General features: G+C 44.6%; 1 protein-coding gene across 2 annotated transcripts in view; it reads left to right on the top strand.

Moving 5' to 3' along the window:
- The window catches only part of CDH4 (cadherin 4), a 1,009,876-nt gene that overhangs the window by 906,510 nt on the left and 89,523 nt on the right, over nucleotides 1-13,843 (top strand). For both annotated transcript variants that reach the window (XM_077252850.1, XM_077252851.1), the window contains one exon: nucleotides 641-785. In XM_077252850.1, coding sequence (XP_077108965.1) covers nucleotides 641-785 — 145 coding nt within the window. The remainder of the gene's footprint in view (nucleotides 1-640; nucleotides 786-13,843) is intronic.

The following is a 13,843-nucleotide window of genomic DNA, read 5'->3' on the forward strand; positions in this document are numbered from 1 at the left end:
TCCCCAGTTGTCACTCTCCTGTGCTTTCCTCTCCTACACACCCACTACAATCTGTTCTTTCTGTGTTATCCCTGTCCAGGACCTGCAGCACCCTCTTGGCTGCACGGCTCTCTCTTCTGTCTCTCTGACAGACTGACTGAACTCAGTTCCTGTCTCTGGCAGACTGACTGAACTCAGTTCCTGTCTCTGGCAGACTGACTAACTTTCCCTCCAAGTCAGAATATATATATATAAGGGAGCCACCCACAAACTGGGCCAGGGCTCCCCCTTCTGGCCTGGAGTATGAACATGTTGTATGCTTGTGGTACCTAATAAAGAAGATCCTTGCTCGCTTCCAAGCGTGACATCACTCTCCCCGTGAGGAAAGCAATGCCACTGTGACAGCCAGGACCCCGGGGTGTCACACTATCATTCTCTTCATCTGAGGCTACAATATTATTCTGTACATACTGTATAGAATAAGAGATGTAAAGGGCTACCAAAAACTATACATCCTGCATTCACCAATGACCCCTACACCTCCCCAGGTCATGTTCTCTCCTCTTTATACCCAGAGCAAGATAGAAGAATTATATAAAAGTAAGACACCATTATCTGTACAGATGATCTCTATAATCAGCAGTGATCTTCTTATTTTCAGCTCAGGGCTCACGCTGTGGATATGAATGGCAACAAGGTGGAGAACCCCATCGACCTGTCAATCTATGTTATCGACATGAATGACAACAGGCCAGAATTCTCCAGCCCGGTGTTTAATGGCTCAGTAGATGAAGCTTCAAAACCAGGTACAATTTTCGATATACTATCTTCTCCCACAGCAGGTTTAAATCAGCTACAGGGGTGCTGCGAGGAGTCTCTGCTGCGCTATTTCATCGGACCTTTGCATGAGACTTGTCAGGGGTCTTGTGCACAGATCCAGGGAATTAGAATAGAATCTTGGAAACCTTTCAATATCATTCAGTTCTCTCACCATCTCTTGCAACTGGCGTCGCTCCATGAATAATTTTAGATGGGGTGGAAGATTGAAAGCAAAGCGACACTTTAGTAGAAAAATCAAGTTGATCAGCGCATCCAAAAAATAGAATTCTCTATGACTAAGGGTGCACAGAGCGCCCGAAACGCGCCAGTGTTTTTTCTATCACCAATATGTGGATTTTAATTGTTTGACATATCTAATATATAAAGCTGAATGTGTGTGTGTGTGTATGTATGTATGTATGTATGTATGTCCGGGATTGGCATCTGAACCGTAGCAGCTACAGCCACAAAATTTTGCACAGTCACACGTCTGGACCCCGAGAGCGTCATAGGCTATGTTGTGAGGTGAAATTTTAACCCCGCGCTTTCCAATTCACCAAACAATTTTGCCCCTATCTACATAATGGGGAAAAAGTGAAAGGAAAAGTGTTGGAGGCGTCGCAGCTACAGGCACAAAATTTTGCACAGTCACACGTCTGGACCCTGAGAGCGTCAAAGCTATATTGTGAGGTGAAATTTTAACCCCGCGCTTTCCAATTCACCAAACAATTTTGCCCCTATCTACATAATGGGGAAAAAATGAAAGGAAAAGTGTTGGAGGCAAATTAACAGCTGCCAGATGTGAACAAGGGGGACTTAAAGAATGACAGCGATGGCACCAAAGAGTATATACTGTACAGTTGCTAAGGTGGGGCCCCAACATGGGATAATCACACCACCACGGGGATATGAACACACACACAAAATGCGCCACACACTACCACGTGCTCGAACACATATACCACCCTCAGTGCACATTTCACCACACATACACCAACCTCGCCACATAAAAGTAGAAACACAAAAGTCGCCGCTCAAAACTCGCCACGCGCAAAACTCTCCACATGCAAAACTCGCCACACGTGCAAAACTCGCCACACGCAAAACTTGCACACGCAGAAAAATTGCCACACGCAGAAAAATTGCCACATGCACAAAAGTTGCAACACATGCAAAAGTTGCCTCACACAAAACTTGCACATACTCAAAAGGCACCACACATAAAACTCGCCACGCGCAAAACTCGCCATGCGCAAAACTTGCTGCACACAACTTGCTACACTAACCTGTCACATGCAACTCGACACACAAAAAGTTGCTACACGCATGTCGCCACACAAAACTCATCTCACAAAAGTCCCTACATGCATGTCGCCACACGCAACTCAACACACACAACTTGACACACGAAACTCGCCCTAAAACACACACAAGTCTGGTATCCTTCAAAAATAAAAATCTGATTAATAAGCAGACAAACTACAAGAGCAACAAATGTACCATATAGGAATCCGGCAGCTGTCAGTCACATGACCAGTCTATTATGTGTATGTGTGAGCTAATATATACTGCCAGGGGGTGGGCTTACTGTTGGCTGGGGATTTATCAGGCTGCCATTTTAGCTTACAAATACTGAGGTAAAAATACTGACCAAATAACGTGTGAACGAGGGCTAATACAGGAGGAGATGGCATACAGCTATATACTATATACAGGAGATGACACACAGGTATATACTATTTACAGGGGAGATGACACACAGGTATATACTATATACAGGAGGAGATGACACACAGATATATACTATATACAGGAGAGATGACACACAGGTATATACTATATAGAGGAGGAGATGACATACAGGTACATACTACATACAGGAGGAGATGACATACAGGTATATACTATATACAGGAGGAGATGACACACAGGTATATACTATATACAGGAGCAGATTACCTACAGGTATATAGTATATACAGGAGGAGATGACACAGGTATATGCTATGTATAGGAGGAGATGACATACAGGTATATACTATATACAGGAGATGACACACAGATATATACTATATATAGGTGAGATGACACACAGGTATATACTATATACAGGAGATTACATACAGGTATATCTAATATATAAAGCTGAATGTGTGTATGTATGTATGTGTGTATGTCCGGGATTGGCATCTGTACCGTCGCAGCTACAGCCACAAAATTTTGCACAGTCACACGTCTGGACCCCGAGAGCGTCATAGGCTATGTTGTGAGGTGAAATTTTAACCCCGCGCGTTCCAATTCACCAAACAATTTTGCTCCTATCTACATAATGGGGAAAAAGTGAAGGGAAAAGTGTTGGAGGAAAATTGACAGCTGCCAGATGTGAACAATGAGGACTTAAAGAATGAGAGCGATGGCGACAAAGAGTATATACCGTACAGTTGCTAAGGTGGGGCCCCGACATGGGATACTCACCACACACGGGGATATGAACACAAACACAAAATGCGCCACACACTACCACGTGCTTGAACACATATACCACCCTCAGCACACATTTCACCACACACACACACCAACCTCGCCACATAAAAGTCGAAACACAAAAGTCACCACTCAAAACTCGCTACATGCAAAACTCGCCATATGCAAAACTAGGCTCACGCAAAACTCGCCACACGTGCAAAACTCACCTCATGGAAAACTCACCTCATGCAAAACTTGCACACACAGAAAAATTGCCACATGTACAAAAGTTGCACCACATGCAAAAGTTGCCTCACACAAAACTTGCACATACTCAAAATGCACCACACATAAAACTCGCCACGCGCAAAACTCGCCATGCACAAATCTTGCTGCACACAACTTGCTACACTAACCTGTCACATGCAACTCAACACACAAAATGTTGCTACACGCATGTCGCCACACAAAACTCATCTCACAAAAGTCGCTACATGCATGTCGCCACACGCAACTCAACACACACAACTTGACACATAAAACTCGCCCTAAAACACACACAAGTCTGGTATTGTCCTTCAAAAATAAAAATCTGATTAATAAGCAAACTACAAGAGCAACAAATGTACCATATAGGAAATACGGCAGCTGTCAGTCACATGACCTGTCTATTATGTGTATGTGTGAGCTAATATATACTGCCAGGGGGGAGGGCTTCCTGTTGGCTGGGGATTTATCAGGCTGCCAATAGCAACCAATCACAGCTCAGCTTCTATTTTGCTACAGTTAATTAACCTGAGCTCTGATTGCTTAATATAGGCAACAAAGACATTCTCAGTATAACAAAGCTAATATATGTTGTGAAATGCTTCTATTTGCTTAGTTTTTGCCTTTTAATAATTACATTTCTATCTATTTGTTTTGTGGTTTTTGTGTGCAGAATAAATTTTTGTTAACACATTCTATTTTGCTAACAGCAGTCATTAACCCGGGCGAAGCCGGGTAGTACAGCTAGTATAGAATAAAATTTGAAGATTTTATCTGGTTTTCTTTTGGATGTGCCAATCAATTATATTTTCTGCCTGTCAGCCGTATTTGAAATGGCACCCATCGCATGGAAAGGACAGACACGGTGAGCGATTTATCCAATATTTTTCTCAATGAGACACTTTAGTTGGCTGATCTTTGGAAGATTGTGGTCACTTGGGCCAGCGCTGTGTTTGGATCGCGGGACGGATCTTCTGTTCCACTTTTCAGCAATTCTCTAGTATATTTTGATGACCTCTTGGGCGTGCACATTAACAATACAGTCAGAGTAATGAGTGTTCGGGCACACATGACTTTTTTTCTGCTGATGCATCAGTATGAAACACTGTTCTGTGTCGTAATAAGAACGGTCACGTTAAGTTGTTTGTACGGGACAATGATGGGAGTCTCTCGGGATTCGCCCAATGTTTGCTTGTCCCCTTTTCTCTGTTCTGCAGCCCTGAATGTATAGTTGCTTCAAAGTCCTTAATAAGAGTCTGCGATATTTCTCTCTGCAATGAATAATGTTCAGGAGCTTTGAAGCCGATCTCTCTGGGAATATTGCTGGTGTTAAGGAGCCGGCTCTCAGTTGATATCACTATTCCCCTGGCTGACCAGGCTGCCTTAATCAGCAGAGCTGCGTGGCACACGGTGAGGCTCGGGAGCCGGGCTCAGACACAAATGCAGAATTTCATTCAGAAGCCGGCTGCAAATGGCTCAAGTGTCAGCTTGTGAGCTAATGAATTGATTAATTAATGAATCGTTTCTATGGCTCCGCTCTCTGAAAGGACTCTGAGTGAATAAATATGCAACAATTAAAACTTGACACTGGAGTTATTTTTTCCTGGGCTTGTTGCTGGGCCGCGTCTTAAAATGCACAACGTGGCCACGATACCACCCAGCACTATCATTCAAAATGCAGGTGCGCATACGCCGTGGCCAATATACAGACATATATATGGTGGCTCAGTGGTTAGCAATCACGATCTTCTATGAATGTCGGCCACAAGCCGGCATTCACAGGTGGCTCATAATAATAGGCACAGGCGTCAGAGGACCCTCAGCTGTCATGACAACTCAACGGCACCCTCTGAACATGTGACAGGGGCAGGATGTATGACACACTTCCGGCTGGTAACAGGATTTAACTGGTTAACAGCTGGCAGTGGACCACTGCTCCTCCCGCAGCTATTAGGCTGCCGTCACACTAGCAGTATTTGGTCAGTATTTTACATCAGTATTTGTAAGCCAAAACTAGGAGTGATAAATGCAGAAGTGGTGAATATGTTTCTATTATGCTTTGCCTCTAATTGTTCCTCTCTTGGTTTTGGCTTACACATACTGATGTAAAATACTGACCAAATACTGCTAGTGTGACGGCAGCCTTAGAGGCACTTGATGGCTGCTAGGCATATGAGCCAACATCATAGGTAGGGAAACGACCTTTTGATGTACATGTAGTATGTTTATTGTCATTGTTCATATCAAATTTCAGTGTTACATGTATTTTACAATAAAATGTGGTAATGTTTTTTTTTTCACATCAAGATCTTTGTTAAAAAAAATAAATTTAGTAATCTTGCAATTTTCACACTGCCCACTGGGTTTTTTTCTAGACTCCTACATCCATCACTGCACGAACAGTTTACATGAGTTTTTTCATCAGCAGAGGCAGGATCAGAGGTGACACCTCTACGCACCTCTGCTAACACAGGATCCTCCAATCCAGAGGCGTAGCTAGGGTTTTGGTTCAGGGGGGGTGAAGCTTCTGAGTGGGCCCCTAACCAGGTAACCTTGATCACAACTCGGTGACGCGCCCTAATACTGGAGGAGAACCAACATGACAACTTCTTCCACCCAGGACTCGTCTGCAGAGATTACAACAAAGACACATTTCACTTCTCACATTTCCCCATCACCATCTATTCCCAACCTGCACAAACTCCTCATCCTGCTGATACCTCAATACTGAGCCGCTGCTGCCGTATGTGTCCCTATTACTGCACCTGATACCCCAATACTGAGCCGCTACTGCCGTATGTGTCCCTATTACTGTACCTGATACCCCAATACTGAGCCGCTGCTGACATATGTGTCCCTATTACTGCACCTGATACCCCAATACTGAGCCGCTGCTGCCGTATGTGTCCCTATTACTGCACCTGATACCCCAATATGGAGCCGCTGCTGCAGTATGTGTCCCTATTACTGCACCTGATACCCCAATACTGAGCCGCTGCTGCCGTATGTGTCCCTATTACTGCACCTGCTGTGCGGTTCTCTGTGCCTTCTAAATTCTAAATCACCCCTCTATAATATAGTAATACCAAGTGCAAGTGCCCTAGAAAACAGTGCCCACTAGGGTTGAGCGAAACGGGTCGATCATTTTCAAAAGTCGCCGACTTTTGGCTAAGTCGGCGTCTCATGAAACCCGATCCGACCCCTGTGCTTGTCGGCCATGCGGTACGCGACTTTCGCGCCAAAGTCGCGTTTCAATGACGCGAAAAGCGCCATTTCTCAGCCAATGAAGGTGAACGCAGAGTGTGGGCAGCGTGATGACATAGATCCTGGTCCCCACCATCTTAGAGAAGGGCATTGCAGTGATTGGCTTGCTGTCTGCGGCGTCACAGGGGCTATAAAGGGGCGTTCCCGCCGACCGCCATCTTACTGCTGCTGATCTGAGCTTAGGGAGAGGTTGCTGCCGCTTCGTCAGAAGCAGGGAGAGCGTTAGGCAGGGTCCACTAACCACCAAACCGCTTGTGCTGCAGCGATTTCCACTGTCCAACACCACCTTCGGTGTGCAGGGACTGTGGAAGCTATTTTTTTTTTTTTTTCCCCTCAGCGCTGTAGCTCATTGGGCTGCCCTAGAAGGCTCCGTGATAGCTGTATTGCTGTGTGTACGCCACTGTGGAAACCAACTGCTTTTTTCAAAGCACATATCCTCTTGTTCCTTCCTTTCTGCACAGCTATCTTTTTTGTTTGTCCACACTTTTTATTTAATTTGTGCATCAGTCCACTCCTATTGCTGCCTGCCATACCTGGCTTACATTACTGCAGGGAGATAGTAATTGTAGGACAGTTTTTTTTTTTTTTTTTTTTTTTTTTTGTGGGAGATTAAGATTGGCATTTCTGCTACAGTGCCATCCCTGTGTGTGCCATCTCTCACTGAGTGGGCCATAGAAAGCCTATTTATTTTTTCCGTGATTTGTGTTCTAAAATCTACCTCAACACAAAAACACTACATCAATCAGTGGGAGAAAAATATTGGCCTCAGTCAGGGCTTGTGTGCCACTGCTGTGTGTGCTATCTCTCATTCAGTGGGCTATAGCAAGCCTATTTTTTTTTTTTTTTTTTAATATTATTTGGTTTCTAAAGTCTCCCTGAAAAAAAAAAAAAACCTAAAAAAACAGTGGGAGAGTAATATTGCCCTTTCAGCTTGTGTGCCAGTCTTGACTCCTGGGTGTGCCACCTCTCTCCCTCTCATTCAGTGGGCCATAGAAAGCCTATTTATTTTTTTAAAAAAATATTATTGGGTTTCTAAAGTCTCCCTGAAAAAACAAAAAATACATAAAAAAACAGTGGGAGAGTAATATTGCCCTTTCAGCTTGTGTGCCAGTCTTGACTCCTGGGTGTGCCACCTCTCTCCCTTTCATTCAGTGGGCCATAGAAAGCCTATTTATTTTTTCCGTGATTTGTGTTCTAAATTCTACCTCAACACAAAAACACTACATCAATCAGTGGGAGAAAAATATTGGCCTCAGTCAGGGCTTGTGTGCCACTGCTGTGTGTGCTATCTCTCATTCAGTGGGCTATAGCAAGCCTATTTTTTTTTTTTTTTTTTTTTTTTTTTTTAATATTATTTGGTTTCTAAAGTCTCCCTGAAAAAAAAAAAAAAACCTAAAAAAACAGTGGGAGAGTAATATTGCCCTTTCAGCTTGTGTGCCAGTCTTGACTCCTGGGTGTGCCACCTCTCTCCCTCTCATTCAGTGGGCCATAGAAAGCCTATTTATTTTTTTTTTTTAATATTATTTGGTTTCTAATTCTCCCTGAAAAAAAAAAAAAAACCTAAAAAAACAGTGGGAGAATAATATTGCCCTTTCAGCTTGTGTGCCAGTCTTGACTCCTGGGTGTGCCACCTCTCTCCCTCTCATTCAGCGGGCCATAGAAAGCCTATTTATTTTTTTTTAAAAATATTATTGGGTTTCTAAAGTCTCCCTGAAAAAACAAAAAATACATAAAAAAACAGTGGGAGAGTAATATTGCCCTTTCAGCTTGTGTGCCAGTCTTGACTCCTGGGTGTGCCACCTCTCTCCCTTTCATTCAGTGGGCCATAGAAAGCCTATTTATTTTTTTTTTTAAATATTATTGGGTTTCTAAAGTCTCCCTGAAAAAAAAAAAAAAACCTAAAAAAACAGTGGGAGAGTAATATTGCCCTTTCAGCTTGTGTGCCAGTCTTGACTCCTGGGTGTGCCACCTCTCTCCCTCTCATTCAGTGGGCCATAGAAAGCCTATTTATTTTTTTTTTTAAATATTATTGGGTTTCTAAAGTCTCCCTGAAAAAAAAAAAAAAAACCTAAAAAAACAGTGGGAGAGTAATATTGCCCTTTCAGCTTGTGTGCCAGTCTTGACTCCTGGGTGTGCCACCTCTCTCCCTCTCATTCAGTGGGCCATAGAAAGCCTATTTATTTATTTTTTTAAATATTATTGGGTTTCTAAAGTCTCCCTGAAAAAACAAAAAATACATAAAAAAACAGTGGGAGAGTAATATTGCCCTTTCAGCTTGTGTGCCAGTCTTGACTCCTGGGTGTGCCACCTCTCTCCCTTTCATTCAGTGGGCCATAGAAAGCCTATTTATTTTTTCCGTGATTTGTGTTCTAAATTCTACCTCAACACAAAAACACTACATCAATCAGTGGGAGAAAAATATTGGCCTCAGTCAGGGCTTGTGTGCCACTGCTGTGTGTGCTATCTCTCATTCAGTGGGCTATAGCAAGCCTATTTTTTTTTTTTTTTTTTTTTTATATTATTTGGTTTCTAAAGTCTCCCTGAAAAAAAAAAAAAAACCTAAAAAAACAGTGGGAGAGTAATATTGCCCTTTCAGCTTGTGTGCCAGTCTTGACTCCTGGGTGTGCCACCTCTCTCCCTCTCATTCAGTGGGCCATAGAAAGCCTATTTATTTTTTTTTTTAAATATTATTGGGTTTCTAAAGTCTCCCTGAAAAAACAAAAAATACATAAAAAAACAGTGGGAGAGTAATATTGCCCTTTCAGCTTGTGTGCCAGTCTTGACTCCTGGGTGTGCCACCTCTCTCCCTTTCATTCAGTGGGCCATAGAAAGCCTATTTATTTTTTTTTTAAAATATTATTGGGTTTCTAAAGTCTCCCTGAAAAAAAAAAAAAAACCTAAAAAAACAGTGGGAGAGTAATATTGCCCTTTCAGCTTGTGTGCCAGTCTTGACTCCTGGGTGTGCCACCTCTCTCCCTCTCATTCAGTGGGCCATAGAAAGCCTATTTATTTTTTTTTTAAAATATTATTGGGTTTCTAAAGTCTCCCTGAAAAAACAAAAAATACATAAAAAAACAGTGGGAGAGTAATATTGCCCTCTCAGCTTGTGTGCCAGTCTTGACTCCTGGGTGTGCCACCTCTCTCTCTCTAATTGTGGGCCATAGAAAGCCTTTTTTTTTTTTTTTTTTTAATATTATTTGGTTTCTAAAGTCTCCCTGAGAAAAAAAAAAAAATAAATTAGGTGGGAGATTAATATTGACATTAGTGCTTGAGTGACAGTCCTGCGTGTGTGTCATCTCTGTGATTTTGTGCCACAGAAAACAGAGTGTGTAACATTGTGCCTGATTTTCCTTGTGGTCTCACCAACCTGTTAAGGGATATTGAAATCATACTGAAGTTATAGCTCACCGTGTAAGTTGTTTGACAGCAACAAATAAAGTTACTTTGGTTAAGATTTTAAAACAATGAGGAAGTCTGGTGCAAGAGGTCGTCGTGGGCGTTCATTGTCAGCTGGTAATGATGGTAGTGGTAGAGGAGCATCAGGTGGTCGTGGGGATAAAAATATTCCACCTAAGTCTGGAGCTGTGGAGCCAGTTTCGTCGTCAGGCTACACAAGGCCTCGAACGCTCTCTTTTCTGGGAGTAGGAAAACCGCTTTTAAAGGCGGAGCAGCAACAGCAAGTTTTGGCTTACATTGCAGACTCAGCCTCTAGCTCTTTTGCCTCCTCTTCCGAAACTGGTAAATGTAAAAGCAGCGCGTCGCTTGTGGATGTTCACGGTCAGGGACAAGTCGCTTCCTTGTCCTCCTCAGCAAAAACTACAACAAGAGAGAAGGATGCAGCAGGCGACACAACGGGTCACTCCATGGAGCTCTTTACACATACCGTCCCTGGCTTAGAAAGTGAAACATTTAACAGGCCATGCCCATTACAAGTATATTCTGACATGGAGTGCACTGATGCACAGCCACAGCCAGAGTACTATGCTGCTCCTTTGACTCAGACCACCACATTGCCCTCTCAGGGTACAGATCCACAATCAGACCCTGATGAGACTATGTTGCCCCGCCACGAACGCTATACCACCGACCGACACAGTGACACAGACGAAGTTGCACACGAGCTCGAAGAGGAGGTAATAGATGACCCAGTTATTGACCCCGATTGGCAGCCATTGGGGGAACAGGGTGCAGGCGGCAGTAGTTCAGAAGCGGAGGTGGAGGAGGGGCCGCAGCAGGCATCAACATCGCAACAGGTTACATCTGCCGGGCCCGTATCTGGCCCAAAACGCGTGTCAAAGCCAAAACCTGTTGGAGCACAGCGTTGCCATCCGGTTAAAGCTCAGTCTGCAATCCCTGAAAAGGGATCCGAGTCTAGGAAGAGTGCAGTCTGGCATTTTTTTAAACAACATCCAACTGATCAGCGCAAAGTCATCTGTCAAAAATGTTCAACTAGCTTAAGCAGAGGTCAGAATCTGAAAAGTCTAAATACTAGTTGCATGCATAGACACTTAACCACCATGCATTTTCAAGCCTGGACTAACTACCAAACGTCCCTCAAGGTTGTAGCACCCTCGGCCAATGAAGCTAGTCAGCAACGCAACATCCCTTCCGTCACTGTAAGGCCACCATTTTCCGCACCACAGGCAGTATCTGTGCAGGTTTCTTTGCCAGCCAAAAGCAGTCAGGGTCAGGGAATCACCAGTTTTGTAGGAGGAAATATTGCATCTAGGGCACCGGCGGAAACAATACCGTCTCCAACCGTCTCTCAGTCTGCCATGTACACCGGCACACCCGAAAGTTCCACGATCTCCAGCTCTCCAGTCCAGCTCACCCTACATGAGACTCTGGTTAGAAAAAGGAAGTACTTATCCTCGCATCCGCGTACACAGGGTTTTAACGCCCACATAGCTAGACTAATCTCGTTAGAGATGATGCCCTACCGGTTAGTTGAAAGCGAAGCTTTCAAAGCCCTGATGGAGTACGCTGAACCACGATACGAGCTACCCAGTCGACACTTTTTTTCCAGAAAAGCCATCCCAGCCCTGCACCAGCATGTTAAACAGCGCATCGTCCATGCACTCAGGCAATCTGTGAGTACAAAGGTGCACCTGACTACAGATGCATGGACCAGTAGGCATGGCCAGGGACGTTATGTGTCCATCACGGCACACTGGGTGAATGTGGTGGATGCAGGGTCCACAGGCGACATCAATTTAGGGACAGTTGTGCCTAGCCCACGGTCTAGGAAACAGTTGGCTGTAGGCGTTCGCACCCCCTCCTCCTCCTCCTCCTCGTCCTCCTGCAGAAGCTACAGCTCTTCCACAGAACGCAGTCTGCCAACCACTCCATCGGCAGATGACACTGTTGCACACCAGTTGTCCCATTATGGGCCAGCTACTGCCAAGCGTCAGCAGGCTGTATTGGCTATGAAGTGCTTGGGCGACAATAGACACACCGCGGAAGTTCTGTCCGAGTTCTTGCAACAAGAAACGCAGTCGTGGCTGGGCACAGTAGATCTTGAGGCAGGCAAGGTAGTGAGTGATAACGGAAGGAATTTCATGGCTGCCATCTCCCTTTCCCAACTGAAACACATTCCTTGCCTGGCTCACACCTTAAACCTGGTGGTGCAGTGCTTATTGAAAACTTATCCTGGGTTCTCCGACCTGCTCCTCAAAGTGCGTGCACTTTGCTCACATATCCGACGTTCGCCTGTACACGCCAGCCGTATGCAGACCTATCAGCGGTCTTTGAACCTTCCCCAGCATCGCCTAATCATAGACGTTGCAACAAGGTGGAACTCAACACTGCACATGCTTCAGAGACTGTGCGAACAGAGGCGTGCTGTTATTTATTTGTGGGAGGATACACGGGCAGGCAGTAGGATGGCAGACATGGAGTTGTCAGGTGTGCAGTGGTCTAAGATACAAGACATGTGTCAAGTCCTTCAGTGCTTTGAGGAATGCACACGGCTGGTTAGTGCAGACAACGCCGTAATAAGCATGAGCATCCCCCTAATGCGTCTGCTGATGCAAAGTTTGACGCACATAAAGGAGCAGGCGTCTGCACCAGAGGAAGAGGAAAGCCTTGATGACAGTCAGCCATTGTCTGGTCAGGGCAGTGTACAGGACGAGGTAGCGGGCGAAGAGGAGGTGGAGGACGAGGAGGATGATGGGGATGAGTATATTTTTAATGCCGAACCTTTCCCGGGGGCACAGGAATTTGGTTGCGTGTCACGGCCGGGTTCTGGTTTTTTGAGGGACACAAGTGACGTAGATTTGCCTGCAACTGCCCCTCAACCAATCACAACCGGAGATTTGACAACTGGAACTTTGGCCCACATGGCGGATTATGCCTTACGTATCCTAAAAAGGGACACACGCATTACGAAAATGATGAACGATGACGATTACTGGTTGGCCTGCCTCCTTGATCCACGCTATAAAGGCAAATTGCAAAATATTATGCCACATGAGAACTTGGAACTAATATTAGCAACCAAACAATCAACTCTTGTTGACCGTTTGCTTCAGGCATTCCCAGCACACAGCGCACGTGATCGTTCTCACACGAGCTCCAGGGGGCAGCAGACTAGGAGTGTTAGGGGTGCACACATCAGAAGTGGCATTGGACAGAGGGGTTTTCTGACCAGGTTGTGGAGTGATTTTGCTATGACCGCAGACAGGACAGGTACTGCTGCATCAATTGAAAGTGACAGGAGACAACATTTGTCCAGTATGGTTACTAACTATTTTTCATCCCTTATCGATGTTCTCCCTCAACCGTCATTCCCATTTGATTACTGGGCCTCCAAATTAGACACCTGGCCAGAATTGGCAGAATATGCATTGCAGGAGCTTGCTTGCCCGGCAGCAAGTGTCCTATCAGAAAGAGTATTCAGTGCTGCAGGTTCAATATTAACCGAAAAAAGGACTCGTCTGGCTACCCAAAATGTTGACGATCTAACATTCATTAAAATGAACCACAACTGGATTTCGAAATCTTTTGCCCCACCTTGCCCGGCCGACACCTAGCTTTCCTATGAAAAGCT

This window comes from Ranitomeya variabilis, chromosome 4 (assembly GCF_051348905.1).
Source record: "Ranitomeya variabilis isolate aRanVar5 chromosome 4, aRanVar5.hap1, whole genome shotgun sequence".
Lineage (NCBI taxonomy): Eukaryota > Metazoa > Chordata > Amphibia > Anura > Dendrobatidae > Ranitomeya > Ranitomeya variabilis.